The sequence below is a fragment of the Schistocerca serialis genome, chromosome 1 (assembly GCF_023864345.2).
Source record: "Schistocerca serialis cubense isolate TAMUIC-IGC-003099 chromosome 1, iqSchSeri2.2, whole genome shotgun sequence".
NCBI classification, from domain to species: Eukaryota; Metazoa; Arthropoda; class Insecta; order Orthoptera; family Acrididae; genus Schistocerca; species Schistocerca serialis.
Genome location: NC_064638.1, coordinates 604177560 through 604192772, shown reverse-complemented (window position 1 = coordinate 604192772; position 15213 = coordinate 604177560). Strand labels below are relative to the sequence as shown.

The 15213-nt window shown below is 39.6% G+C and overlaps 1 protein-coding gene across 2 annotated transcripts in view; it reads right to left on the bottom strand.

Moving 5' to 3' along the window:
- LOC126477240 (frataxin homolog, mitochondrial) overlaps positions 1-9783 on the bottom strand; it is a 36850-nt gene extending 27067 nt beyond the window's left edge. The window contains exon 1 of one of the 2 annotated variants that reach the window (XM_050103603.1): positions 9657-9783. In XM_050103603.1, the coding sequence (XP_049959560.1) occupies positions 9657-9661 (5 nt within the window). In that variant the 5' untranslated portion in view covers positions 9662-9783. The other variant, XM_050103602.1, reaches the window with a different exon arrangement.
- Positions 9784-15213: the final 5430 nt, after the last annotated feature.

Genomic DNA, 15213 nt, shown 5'->3' with positions numbered 1-15213 from the left:
TGCTCAACACAGAAGCACTAGCATCTCAGACATATGGATTTCTGAAGATCTAAAAGACTATCGTTCCATTAAGACCGATAGTTAGGCTCCTGGCTCATTGACAGATAAACTAGCAAAACACTTCACCTCTCAGCTTCAGTCACACGCACGAAAGAGTGACACATACTTGAAGATCATAGAACAGTTCACTGAGAAGCTGAAGAAACAACCTTGAATCAAATGAAATCCTGGACAGTTCTGATGTTGTTTACCAAAGTGCCACTCAGCAACTCTCTGGAATACATCAGTTCTATTTTTCCTCAAGACATAACCAAGCTCTTTCATGCACATTTCACAATGAACTATTTCATGTGGAATGACAACTTCTACGAAGAACAGCTGGAAGGCTTCACCATGGGTAGTCCACTTTATCCAGTCGTGGTCGACTTCACAAAACATTTCAAAGCACAGGTATCGGACTTGGATCTTTGTAAACATAAGGTGTGAATATAATAGAGGGAAATATTCCACGTGGGAAAAATATATCTAAAAACAAAGATGTGTGACTTACCAAACGAAAGTGCTGGCAGGTCGACAGACACACAAACAAACACAAACATACACACAAAATTCAAGCTTTCCCAACAAACGGTTGCTTCATCAGGAAAGAGGGAAGGAGAGGGAAAGAAGGATGTGGGTTTTAAGGGAGAGGGTAAGGAGTCATTCCAATTCCGGGAGTGGAAAGACTTACCTTAGGGGGAAAAAAGGACAGGTATACACTCGCGCACACACACACACATCCATCCGCACATACACAGACACAAGCAGACATTTGTAAAGGCACAGAGTTTGGGCAGAGATGTCAGTCGAGGCGGAAGTACAGAGGCAAAGATGTTGTTGAAAGACAGGCGAGGTATGAGCGGCGGCAAATTGAAATTAGAAATTAGCGAAGATTGAGGCCTGGCGGATAACGAGAAGAGAGGATATACTGAAGGGAGAACTCCGGAGATGGGAACTTGCCCTTCAGTATATCCTGTCTTCTCGTTATCCGCCAGGCCTCAATCTCCGCTAATTTCTAATTTCAATTTGCCGCCGCTCATACCTCACCTGTCTTTCAACAACATCTTTGCCTCTGCACTTCCGCCTCGACTGACATCTCTGCCCAAACTCTTTGCCTTTACAAATGTCTGCTTGTGTCTGTGTATGTGTGGATGGATATGTGTGTGTGTGTGGATGGCTATGTGTGTGTGTGCGTGCGAGTGCATACCTGTCCTTTTTTCCCCCTAAGGTAAGTCTTTCCGCTCCCAGGATTGGAATGACTCCTTACCGTCTCCCTTAAAACCAACATCCTTTCGTCTTTCCCTCTCCTTCCCTCTTTCCTGATGAAGCAACCGTTTGTTGGGAAAGCTCGAATTTTGTGTGTACGTTTGTGTTTGTTTGTGTGTGTATCGACCTGCCAGCACTTTTGTTTGGTAAGTCACATCTTTGTTTTTAGATATAAACATAAGGTGTGGTACACATGTCAACAATACCTTTGTTGTGTGGAACCACAGATAGGAACAGCTCGGTGAGATGTCCTAAAACAGCTGAGTAGTCCCCATGCCAATATAAAATTTACCATGGAGGCAGAAAAGGATCAACAGCTACCTTTTTTAGATGTGCTGGTCAAGATCAGTTGTGAAAACCTGGGATACAGGGTGTATCAAAAACTGATGCACACGATTGCTACCTGCACAAACTGTCAAATCATCACCCAAGTCATAAAAGAGGCTTGATTAATAGACTCATAACATGAGAAAAACCAATGTGTGTGCCACAGCGCAACAGATATTGAATGCAACACCTGGAAAGCCTTCTGAGGAGCCAGGGGTATCAGTCAAACAGTATCGCATTGGAAAAGAAATGTCAAGTACGATCTTTCTGTCATACAGTCCCAGAGTGGCAGATAGAATAGGCTCTATATTGTGTAAACACAGTGTAAAGACTATTTATAAACCAACAAAGAAAATCAAAGAGTGTCTCAAATTGGCAAAGGAGAAAAGCACCCACTTACAATGTCGGGAATATACCATGTACATGTTGGAATAACTTGACAATCAATCCACACCAGTATCACCAAACATAAGTGGCACTGCAGGTTGGGGCAGGTGGACCACTCAGCCGTGGTGGAGAACCTACTGTGCGAGACCAACCACAAAGTAAAATTCGCCAACACAGAAATTCTTGCTGTAGAGAAGAGCTATTACACAAACATGACAATAGATTCAACAAGAAAGAAAATGCTTCAAGATGAACGGATCCTGGATTCTTGTGCTGCAACAAACAACCATTGCAAGTAGCAAAGGGAAAACCACAGTGGAAACACCTACGAAAAGCCCTTGGACGTGAGCTCGACTCCAGTCCAACACTGGCAATGAAGGGTGAAGCTTTGACAACGCAATCCACTCATGCTGGCACAACTTCACAAAAATCATCAAATATATATCAGCCAAAGAACCCGTGACAGAAGCCAACAGGCAGTTTGTCAGTCCTTAACTCCAGTGCAGCCCAGAAAATGTGTTTTTTAGGAGAACTATACACTTTTGTGAACAATATGGAAGAAAGAGCTTCCACTAAAGCTCATACTCCTGCCTCATGTTCATTTTTAAACAAGTGCGTAATAACTGCAAATCTCTTAACCAAGTATGGTAAAGATGTGCAGTTCAACCCTAGACAGGCAAATTTGGGATCGCCACGTGTGGTATGGAGACACATGTGGTCAGCACACCAGTCCTCCTAAGATTTCATGACCTTGAAACTGCTGCTAATCAGTTGAATAGTCCCTCTGTTGGCCTTGCACTTGTAGCAGTCCTCTCATCAAGAAAAATCCCTGGCAGTCTCAAGAATCGAATCCTGGTCCCCCACATGAGAATCAGCCATGCTGACCACTCAGCCTAAGTGGGGGAGTTAAAATACTTGAAGACAGGGGATACTTGGAACACTCAATCTATCTCACCTGCACTTGATATCACAATACAGTGTTTATTAGTATTTTACAGAGGAAAAAATACTGTCTAGGGGTGGATTTGAAGTCAAGCTGTCTGTTTATTGTGAATAATGAAATACACAGTTTTCAGCTTTTTCTTTGATGTAATGACTTAAGTCATTTCAGTTTAATCTTTATTTTTCTGTAATAGTATGAACAGCAGTATATGAAACAGCCACTTGGACAAAATGAGTGATGACAGGGATACCTGTCATACTCAAGTAACTTTCATAGGTACATATTCCAAACTACATTATTTTTCACAGTTAGACAGCTTTCACTAAGGAAATATATTTCTAAAAGCCTTTAGATAGTCTAATTTGTTAGTATATTTAAAGTACATTTGCCAAATTTTGCTGGAATAGTACTTTGGTTAATGTAAACGTATCTATACACATTATTTATTCCAAAGAAACTCTGAATCTGGTGCACCACCGCTCGCTCTCTATCTCTCTCTCTCTCTCTTTCTCTGTGTGTGTGTGTGTGGGGGGGGGGGGGGGTCTACATTAGATTTCATAAAATTGTCAATTTAATAAGCTGCAACATCAATGCCCCAGAGTGATACAAACCCAAGAAAAGCCATTACTACTAACATTATGCAAGCTAACTGCAAGAAAATCATTGAAGGAGTTTGTAAAGTTCGTCTTCAATTCAGAAATTAGATGCAGACAAAATGACACTGACCACAACATGTAGCTAAGGACAAACAACCTGAGTGATCAGGTAGACTCCCAACAAATTTCTGAGTCAGATGAATTGCTACCAAAGACAAGAAAGAAATGTTGAAGTGCAGTATTACAGTCAACCAGATTCAACAATGGAACCTAGGGTAAATGTGGAATAAATTAGCATTTTGTTATGACCAACAACAAAAATGTATCCCAAAGCTGAAAAATTTCATGCCAGTATTGAACTGCATTCAAGATTTTATAAGACCGAACCTTGTCTCTCAGAAGGCACCAAGCAACAAGCCAGTCAAGAGCAACATATATTTCAGCTGGGCTAATGCGACTTTCTTCTTTGTCTTCAAACTTGAACCTTTCTTTTGGAAAGCACTCTTCATTTATCCAAAACTCAATATAAAACATTGTTTTCTGAAAGCTGTTCAACTGTGTTCAGAATACGAATCTGACTGGCTTGCTGCAACAAACTCTGAACTCTATTTGAAGCACAGCTTAAAATATGCTGATGCTTTTTAAGAATATTACGAATAGAATAGTCGCTACTCACCATATAGCAGAGACGCCGAGTCACAGATAGAAACAACAAAAAGTCTTTCATAAAGTGAGCTTTCGGCCAGTAAGGCCTTCTTCGAAATTATACAACACACACACACACACACACACACACACACACACACACACACACACCTTATACTTGGCTGTGTATGGGTGTTTTTGCACTGATTCTTTTAGATATTCCTGTCAGTCAGATTTCATTTGCTTCACTGAATTTGACCAAAGACAATGTCAGCACACTCCTCACCTTTCTCTACAAACTAGCCACAAATTACAGTCGCTCAAAAGGACTGTTTATGGACCAGTGCAATAATATTACAACAATCTTGTTGATGGAAAGTTGTTAACACATCCTAGGCTGGCTTACTGCTATCTACAATGTGGTTGAAACAGTAAGGGTTACCTACTTTCACAAGTATGAACACTTACGGATTCTGAGTGAGAACCATCGTTTTCCTATAGAAAAATATTTTCACTGGCAATGAACTTCTAAATTTATTTGTACCTGACGCCATTGAAAGTCACAGGTTTCTGTATAAGACATTGATACCTCTTCTAAGAGAAGGTACCAAAAAAGGTATGGTTGGACTTAAGTCTTCTGTCACCATAAGTCCTATACTGATTAACTATGCAGAGTGAGTTGTCTAGTGAACAGCAAAAGCAAACAGTATATCCTTTGAAGTGTGACATCAGTTAAAGCTCTATGAGAGATGGCGACTTACTAAAGACCATGATACTGTCATACTGCTTCGACAACTGACATCTAGTGTGCTCTAGATTTATTTGTTGTGTAACAATTTGGAAGAGACATCAATGAAAACATTGACCAGAAGGAAAGAGAAAAAACTCTAAGCACATCTTCTTCCAAACATACAAAATATATCCTGAAAGACTCAAATGTCATAGAAAATGATAAATACTCTAGAAAGAGAGTATAACACTAGTGACATTGTAACATAGGTTATCAAAGGAAGCCAGCATCAATGATTGGTTATTGGTAAAATTTGAGTGGGGGAGGGGAAGGGGAGGCAGTGTCAACAAGTTCAAAAGGATTTGATGGAAACATTATTAATACATAAGTGTAGGGACTGAAAGTACAGTTTGCACGAAGAACTGCTCATTTTCAGTTTAAATGAAACTTCATTGAAGTAAAGAGTTAGATACTATACATACAGTATAGCTTGGTCCTTTTCTGAGAGTGTGGGAACCGGTCCAAGCCGGAAAATTTAGGGGAGGTAGTGTGCTCCTACTTGTCGCCAAACATAGCTACTAAATAATACAACATGTTGAAGCATTTTAGTAGACACTGTGAATGCAATGTTTATTTTAGTGTGCTACCTGGCCTGTGACAAAGAGGCAGCCCACAACCCTTGCAGCATCCCCTGCAGGAGAGCAAACTTATGCTGCACTTACAGTAGTGAATCAGTGAGTTACCATAATCATTTATTATTCACATACAGGAGCTCCAGAAACACACAACTAAATAGACACCTTTGAACTTAACCTAACCTACACCTCGAGTGGGTCAACAAAAGCTTGCGGTACCATCCATCTCCTTTGACCTACGATGCAACTGTGCTGCCAACCCCATGGTGGTACAGTGTGTTTGAAATGGATTGTGACTGCATAGGGCATGTTGGAGTATGTGGTGGAACACACCAGTGTGGAACGTTTATGTTTCTGAATTGTTTGCAGTTATGTTAGCGATTCATTAGACTACAAGAGTGTTTGTGAGAATAATATTGGAGGAATTGTAACAGCTTATAAGTGAATTATTTTTATGCTGGTACAGACGGGCTGTTTTCAGGTTTGGAAATGTTAGCGAGGTGTATTGTTTGTGGTTCGAGATTTAATTTTACGTTTTGTTTTGTTAGTTATGGGCCAGCCAACTGAAGTTGACCCAGTCGTGGATATGACAAAGTTCATGTGTATTTCCCTATGTGACAACAAGTTGACCACAATTAAATCCCTACAGTTATTCAGTCTGTCAACTATGTGAAGCATTAAGATTTTTGGAGAAGGTATAAAACTAACCATATCTGATGCCTACCAGACCAAGGATCAGTATAACCTGCATTGTTGAGAAATCTAGGCCCGCCATTCGAGAGATTGTGTTGATGCCACTGGTAGGTATAGTGGGTTTGTGGACTTCATTTGTGCAATATTCAAGGGAAATTTGCTATACTAGTTCTCTCCCCCCCCCCCCCCCCCCAATATTTTTTTTAAATTATGGTTTTGTGGACTGCTGAGGATTTAGTTTGGTTTCTTTTAATGTTAATATTTTTCATGGTATGTCTTCGTTAATAGGACTGCTGTTGCACTTCATAGTGGTTTGCAGAGTATAGATATAGATGCAGATATTTAGTTTGTCCTGTTAATTCATTATATTTCTGCAACTAAATATTTCTCATATCAACTGAATAATGAGTGAAAGGAACTGTTTAGGAACTGGGAACGGTGGATTTTATAGCAATGATAGTATTGAAAGTGGGGAGGAAAAAAAAATAAATAAATAAATAAATAAAAAAATAGAGGCCGCCACCATCTTGATGTCATGGATCAAAGCTGCCAAGTGATACAACAATATTCTGACTCGACCCTCAGGTTACATTACAGATTAATCTGCCAGCACAACCCAGATTTCAGCAGCAAGAAAGAGGGGGATGGGGAGGGGGGGATTGCACTATCACACTTTTAGTGCAATTGAAGATGTTTCTGTTGTTTCTGATGGCTAAGTGAAGATAATTCTTCATCCTCCAGCCAATACCAAAAACAATTGTATGAGTCATTCCATACAGTAATACAAGATTTTAAATCCCAGATGTTTATAGATAAAAAAAAAAGGTGGTCTTATTTTTCAAATCAGTATCTTCATACCATCAATCAAATGTCACCATCAGGGTCCTTGAGCTGTGCTGCATATAGATGCAGAGTGGTGGACTTCGGGGATGTCAGGTAGGTGGGCATCCCAAGGGAGTTCTTTACATGAAAGAATGATGTGAGATAAAATTAATTATAGTCAAATATATGGTGCACAATCAGTTGTGCCCTGGTGTTGTAGAACAGACCACCAGCCAGTCACGATAGTTATGGCAAGTGGTGTTCTGAAGTGGAATACAGTCCAAGAATCATCAGGAGAGAAGACAGGAAAGGATTTCATGCCTCAATGAGAGTCAGTAAGAGGGTCAGACTTTCATCCAATGTTCCGGTTGCATCTCGCAACCAATATGAGACTTTCCTCCCAACCTCTCCAGCGATCACTAAGATTTGGAGGCTTGTCAGTCAATGTATCTTACCAGAAAAGAGAACTTATAAGGTAATGGTTCTCATCTTACAGACCACAAGACTCAACATGTGGGTATTTAATGTGAAAAATACAGTAGGAAAAAAAAATGATTAACAGTAAATATTATTGACATTTTCATTTAATTATGCAGTAACATCGCTGAGATACTCAGAAACGAAAACTTGGCACACTTGCCATTCTTCTCCACACAGTACTTCCATATCAGATTAAGAATCGCTATCTCATTAACAGAATTCTACACGATTTTATAAATCGATACTAAGTACGTGTAGTCGTTGCTCTACAAATACATTAAAGAATTTTTTGAAGTTGGACATTCTTAAGTCTTGCCCAGGTTCTTAGTTTTCTTATACATGGACATGAAGTATCACCTTGATCCAGGGCATCCTATGGGCCTACAACAGCATCAAATGATAATCACTGCTCCATCATCAGTAACTGCTCCTTTTCGCAACTCGAGAAGGGATTATTGTTTCATGGGTTAATAAGTGTAGCATCATGCAGCATCTACAGACATGTGCTTTCTGCTGGCAATCAAGATTTTTGAAACAGAGGGATACTCATACATGTCGTCGGCTTTCGCCAGTGATTTACGAAACATGCGACAATTGTCATAAGCAACATGGCAACTAAAATGTTATATCAGTAACGATAATTTCATTGAGGCTATGTTACAGATCTGTCTGTCACCATAACCAGGCTGACACCCCCCCCTTTTTTTCTTATACTTTCAAATTCACTGACTTTCCATCTCACAACCAAACTGTCAGCTTCCAACATAAACTGCAATGCTGTAGGTACCTTTACCCCCCCCCCTCCACAACCCTTACTATATCACCATATCACCAGTGAAAGCTGACGACTTACCAAATATTCCTCTTGACCTGATAATTGGAGTACATACACTGTTAGTTCACAAGTTTTCACTACAGCAGATGGAGGGAAAAAATGAATATTGTCACTATCAACTCACAAAGTAATAACGGCCTGTATACATTTTTAGTTGCCAGTATCAAAGTTTTAGGTAATTTTATACAGGTTTCTACAAGCAAAATGAGGTGCACCTAGGAAATAAAATTTGTGTTTCAGAATAGCGTGTTTCTATAATTTTTAAATGGTTTCAAATTATTCGTAGTGAGCATTACTACAAGGTGCAGGATGGTGTATTTTTAATGAGCCAAGGGAAACCTTTGCTAGAATGAGGCCTACACGTATTATCAATAACACTGGCACAGCTTGGCACCCGGCTGTTACACGTTACCACCACTCCAAAATACTAACTAGCCTATATTGTCATGAAATTTGCATGATACATGATTCTGTTATACACAACTCGTACAGCCAAATACCTTTCACTAGATAACATTCAGGGGACGTTAACAAATTATACTGTACGATGATGACCGATATTTTCATGCCGTTAGTGCATAAATCATTTAGATACTATCATTACGTTAAAATGACTTGCACATCCGACAAAATGAGTTGTTTCGCACACATCCACACAGGACATTAAATTTAATGCATGTAAATGCTGTTTTCATTTATACACAAATAGTCTATTGACAAGTACTTTCATATTTCCATACGCAAAAGAATTTCGGCCAACTTTCACCACTGTCGTACAATTTCGTTTCCTACCAAAATCATTGGCATCTAAATCCTATCGGCTTCATTTACCTGATTCCAACAACAATAAAAAATGTCAAACTTACTGCCTGCAAGCGACAACTATCGTTGTAATCAAATTTTCTGGGCGTTTTGTTCTGTAAACTACCGGTGCTTTCGGTAACACGTTTCCATACATCGAACTATACCGACTTAATTTTGACCCAGTGAATATCTCTCCATTCCAGTTTCTCTTGGCCTCATTGTACAGGCAAGCGACAGCAACTTTTCTGAGCATACCTATACTATTCAACAACTTTCAAATTTTGCTAAACTCCATGCCTTTTTTAAAGACACTGCCACTCCACTCAATGTCACTGCAACCATGGCATACTAGTTGCAACTTGCTACATAGTACATAATACACATGCATAACCTTCAAGTTCACGTAAACAGTAACCACAGCTATCGCCAGTGGTAAAGTACTTTCGATTCATACCCCATGCGATATCGATCCTTCTAACTCTCTCCACTTCTTCAAAAGTACGACCATAAGTGGTACCAAGGTTAATTTGTTTCTGGATTGAAGATTAATTGCAAAGAGAACGTAGTGCTTCAGCTCCGATGGAGTCATCAACAGAGGAATCAAGAATCTTTATTGGCCGTTGATCATACAGGATGAATTAGGCTTCGTCTTTTACACAAATCATAATAAAAATTTCTGACACTATTTACATTAAATAGACAGAGTTGATACACAACTAATTGGTAAATACCATAAGTATTTACACAGTGAATATAGTGTTCATTTCAAATTACAGTACCAACTTGGTGATCACAGTTAACATACAAAGCTAACACATACAGCGATTGAGTACAATTAATAATTACATATAAATGATGCACAACATTGCTTATCTGTTATCTTACATGCTAATAACCATTATAAATTATATTGTTATTTCAATAACCTTCTTCATAAGGATAAAAAGTGATTATAGTCGCATTTACAAACTGATCTGCGTACGCTAAAACGGATTGTGTGACAGCCAATAACAACATCTTTCTTTAAGAAGTTTTAATGGCGTGGTCTGAGCAGTTTGTGATAGTTTACTGAAGATCTTTAAATTACCGGTATTCACCTTGTCTGAGTTACAAGTATTTGTTATTGTACCTTTAATGTCATAATCTGCCTTCTTTCTAGTGCTGTTACCATGAATTTCTCTCCTCGAAACACCTTTTAAGCAATTGCTTTTTCCAAATAGGCCTCTAGCACACAGACGCATATGTGCAGGTTTACAACAGTCAATAGTCTGAGCCTGATAAAGAGATGACGACAGTGTTGCTCCAGAGAAGTAAGTTCGGATGTGCCCCAGGGAAGTGTGTGGGGACTTACCATTCATGTTGTATATTAACGACCTCACAGAACTGGACGTCACTTTACGTCACGCCAAAACATTCCACAGTGCATTGCAGGGGCGAAATTCACACAGGGCGTCAATGTCACGGAGCGTCACGTCATAGTTTCCAGAGGAAAACTAATTTCTGACTTTCGTAGCTGTCTTGTCGTCTCCTAACATCGTAAGTTTTCCCTATACTCACTTCTGATGTTTCTTCTTAATTTTCAATTTATTGTTTTGCTTTGTTTCCGTGACAAATTACAAATCTTCCATAACGGCTTGGATTTTTTTTTCATTGAGTGTTCTTTCATAAACGAGGCCAGATACCTGAAAGTTTTGCAGTAACGGAATAGAGCTGACACCTAACGGTGTACAAACGACAGCCCAAATCGAGGAAGCAGTTTTTATTAAATAACGTGGCCTTTTATTAACTGAAAAGTCAGCTATATTGAAAGATTAAAAGATAGTTATTTTGACATTATTTGCTATGTTGGAAAAAAACACCGTAATAGATATATAGGCATTCTACAGTATTTGGACTGTTGAGAGGAGAGGAGCAATAGGGACAGACAGCATTGACTGCTTGTCGCAGTCCTGTCACCATTACACTTAACAACGTACACAGTAATGCTTCGTGGCTGGAGGCAGTTTTACCAAACTTTTTATTCAACAGTAAAGGCATATTGCAACCCTTCACACAGAGTAGTGTGTATAAAACCAAATGCAAGCAGGGTGAAACAGAGTGCTGTATTTTCGCCAGTCAGACAGAGCTGTGGCATTTAGATTACTTAAACAAGGGAGACATTGAAGATTAAGGAAGAAAGATTCAACCTTTGCTGAACACCATCTAACAGAACCAAAACCATTCATATTGTGACAACGAAGTAACCAGAATTAGACTCAAGAACAACTGCAAACATGAGTAACTTAGAAGTAGATATCCTTGGTGTTGCGAAGCAGCTTAAAACAACAGTTTCCCGCCGCAGAGCACGTTGCTGGCGGTTGCTACGGGGCCGTGGCGAGCGACTAGCGTTACGCAGCCTTGGAAAAACCCGAGCGGACGCTAGGCAGAGACGCATATGGCCGTGTTTGCGAGCTTGGAGAAATTTATATGCTAGAGAAAAGTTGATAAAAACAAAACTAAGAGTGACATGGAGGTGCGAGTTGGCACTCATGGACAAAAAAATATGTAAAGCTAAATTATCTGGACGCGCCAGAAAATAATCTAATTGTTTAAAAGTTATTGTTGTCTTACAAATAGTAAATTTATGAAAGTTCAAAAGCTAATATCTCGGCAATGCTTTGTCCGACTAATATGAACAAAGTGTCTACAGATGCGGCTAGTAGAGCTGCATCGAACAATAATAGCCAATTTAGCAAAACATGTACCAGTTTTGAATGAGAAGTCGGAATATAGGATTCAGAAAAAACTGTGTTTTTGGTAATAAATAAATTTAAAGGGACAAAATTAGCAACAGCATTCTAAAGTTTAAAGAGGTAGATGAGTAATGAACTATGTATTTTTATTTGTTTATTTATGTTAAATATCAAAAATCTGGGAAAAGCAATATCACAACACAAGAACATTATTTATGAAAAAACGGTGGCATATACAAAAAAATTGGACTTTAAATTGTTATTGCCCAGAAAATTTTCCATAATTTTCAATGTATCAGATTAGTTTTTGTGTTTAGTTTTAGAATATTCGTAATTCTTTTTCTCAAACATGGCAGTCGTTTTGAGGGTGCATAGGGTGGCCATTTTTTATGTCAGGGGAGTTGGTTTTGAGCGATGCTAAGAGATGGGCATGCTGCCCATCTGAGGGCAGTAGTTTGTAGCCACGTTTCGGGACAAGTATGTACGTAGCAACGTTCAAAAGCCATCAAGTGGAGAGCAATATAGTGGGTTAGGACAGCAGACTACAATGAACTGTGAACAGACTCTCGCTTGTTGTGATTGCGACAAATGAATTTTATAGTGAACTGTAGTAGCATTAGTTATTGACAACTGCCCTTACGTAAAAGTCCCTCAGACTGCAATTTGAGTGTTTAGTGAATATATTGGGGAAAAAAATAAAACACTTGTTCAAATTACAAATCAGCGTGAGTGACTCAATATTCTAACTTTCACCACAGTACCTACCTGCATTGTTTTGTTATATTTTATTTCAGCTTAAAAACTGAGTTTATGACAGGTGTGAGCTGGCACTCTATGACGAAAACGTAGCCAAACATTGAGACCAGCCACATCTCTGGACCACTCAATTAAGATGAGTGTAACAAGTATACAGGGTGTTACAAAAAGGTACGGCCAAACTTTCAGGAAACATTCCTCACACACAAATAAAGAAAAGATGTTATGTGGACATGTGTCCGGAAATGCTTAATTTCCATGTTAGAGCTCATTTTAGTTTGTTCTTCCACCTTCGCTCAATGGAGCAGGTTATCATGATTTCATGTGGAATACTCTACCTGTGCTGCTAGAACATGTGCCTTTACAAGTACGACACAACATGTGGTTCATGCACAATGAAGCTCCTGCACATTTCAGTTGAAGTGTTCGTGCACTTCCCAACAACAGATTTGGTGACCGATGGATTGGTAGAGGCGGACCAATTCCATGGCCTCCACGCTCTCCTGACCTCAACCCTCTTGACTTTCATTTATGGGGGCATTTGAAAGCTCTTGTCTATGCAACCCCGGTACCAAATGTAGAGACTATTCGTGCTCGTATTCTGGACGGCTGTGATACAATACGCCATTCTCCAGGACTACATCAGCGCATCAGGGATTCCATGCGGCAGAGGGTGGATGCATGTATCCTCGCTAACGGAGGACATTTTGAACATTTCCTGTAACAAAGTGTTTGAAGTCACGCTGGTACGTTCTGTTGCTGTGTGTTTCCGTTCCGTGATTAATGTGATTTGAAGAGAAGTAATAAAATGAGCTCTAACATGGAAAGTAAGCATTTCCGGACACATGTCCACATAACGTATTTTCTTTCTTTGTGTGTGAGGAATGTTTCCTAAAAATTTGGCCGTACCTTTTTGTAACACCCTGTATATATTTTCGTGCCATAGCACATGGGGCTCAAGCCAAACTATTAAAACTTCAGAGTGTAGTGCCCAGTACTGTAGTTGTTGTTGTGGTCTTCAGTCCTGAGACTGGTTTGATGCAGCTCTCCATGCTACTCTATCCTGTGCAAGCTTCTTCATCTCCCAGTACCTACTGCAACCTACATCCTTCTGAATCTGCTTAGTGTATTCATCTCTTGGTCTCCCTCTACGATTTTTACCCTCCACGCTGCCCTCCAATACTAAATTGGTGATCCCTTGATGCCTCAGAACATGTCCTACCAACCGATCCCTTCTTCTGGTCAAGTTGCGCCACAAACTTCTCTTCTCCCCAATCCTATTCAATACTTCCTCATTAGTTATGTGATCTACCCATCTAATCTTCAGCATTCTTCTGTAGCACCACATTTCGAAAGCTTCTATTCTCTTCTTGTCCAAACTATTTATCGTCCATGTTTCACTTCCATACATGGCTACACTCCATACAAATACTTTCAGAAATGACTTCCTGACACTTAAATCAATACTGGATGTTAACAAATTTCTCTTCTTCAGAAACGCTTTCCTTGCCATTGCCAGCCTACATTTTATATCCTCTCTACTTCGACCATCATCAGTTATTTTGCTCCCCAAATAGCAAAACTCCTTTACTACTTTAAGTGCCTCATTTCCTAATCTAATTCCCTCAGCATCACCCGACTTAATTAGACTACATTCCATTATCCTTGTTTTGCTTTTGTTGATGTTCATCTTATATCTTCCTTTCAAGACACTGTCCATTCCATTCAACTGCTCTTCCAAGTCCTTTGCTGTCTCTGACAGAATTACAATGTCATCGGCGAACCTCAAAGTTTTTATTTCTTCTCCATGAATTTTAATACCTACTCCGAATTTTTCTTTTGTTTCCTTTACTGCTTGCTCAATATACAGATTGAACAACATCGGGGAGAGGCTACAACCCTGTCTTACTCCCTTCCCAACCACTGCTTCCCTTTCATGTCCCTCGACTCTTATAACTGCCATCTGGTTTCTGTACAAATTGTAAATAGCCTTTCGCTCCCTGTATTTTACCCCTGCCACCTTTAGAATTTGAAAGAGAGTATTCCAGTCAACATTGTCAAAAGCTTTCTCTAAGTCTACAAATGCTAGAAACGTAGGTTTGCCTTTCCTTAATCTTTCTTCTAAGATAAGTCGTAAGGTCAGTATTGCCCCACGTGTTCCAGTGTTTCTACGGAATCCAAACTGATCTTCCCCGAGGTTGGCTTCTACTAGTTTTTCCATTCGTCTGTAAAGAATTCGTGTTAGTATTTTGCAGCTGTGACTTATTAAGCTGATAGTTCGGTAATTTTCACATCTGTCAACACCTGCTTTCTTTGGGATTGGAATTATTATATTCTTCTTGAAGTCTGAGGGTATTTCGCCTGTCTCATACATCTTCCTCACCAGATGGTAGAGTTTTGTCAGGACTGGCTCTCCCACGACCGTCAGTAGTTCCAATGGAATATTGTCTACTCCGGGGGCTTTGTTTCGACTCAGGTCTTTCAGTGCTCTGTCAAACTCTTCACGCAGTATCATATATCCCA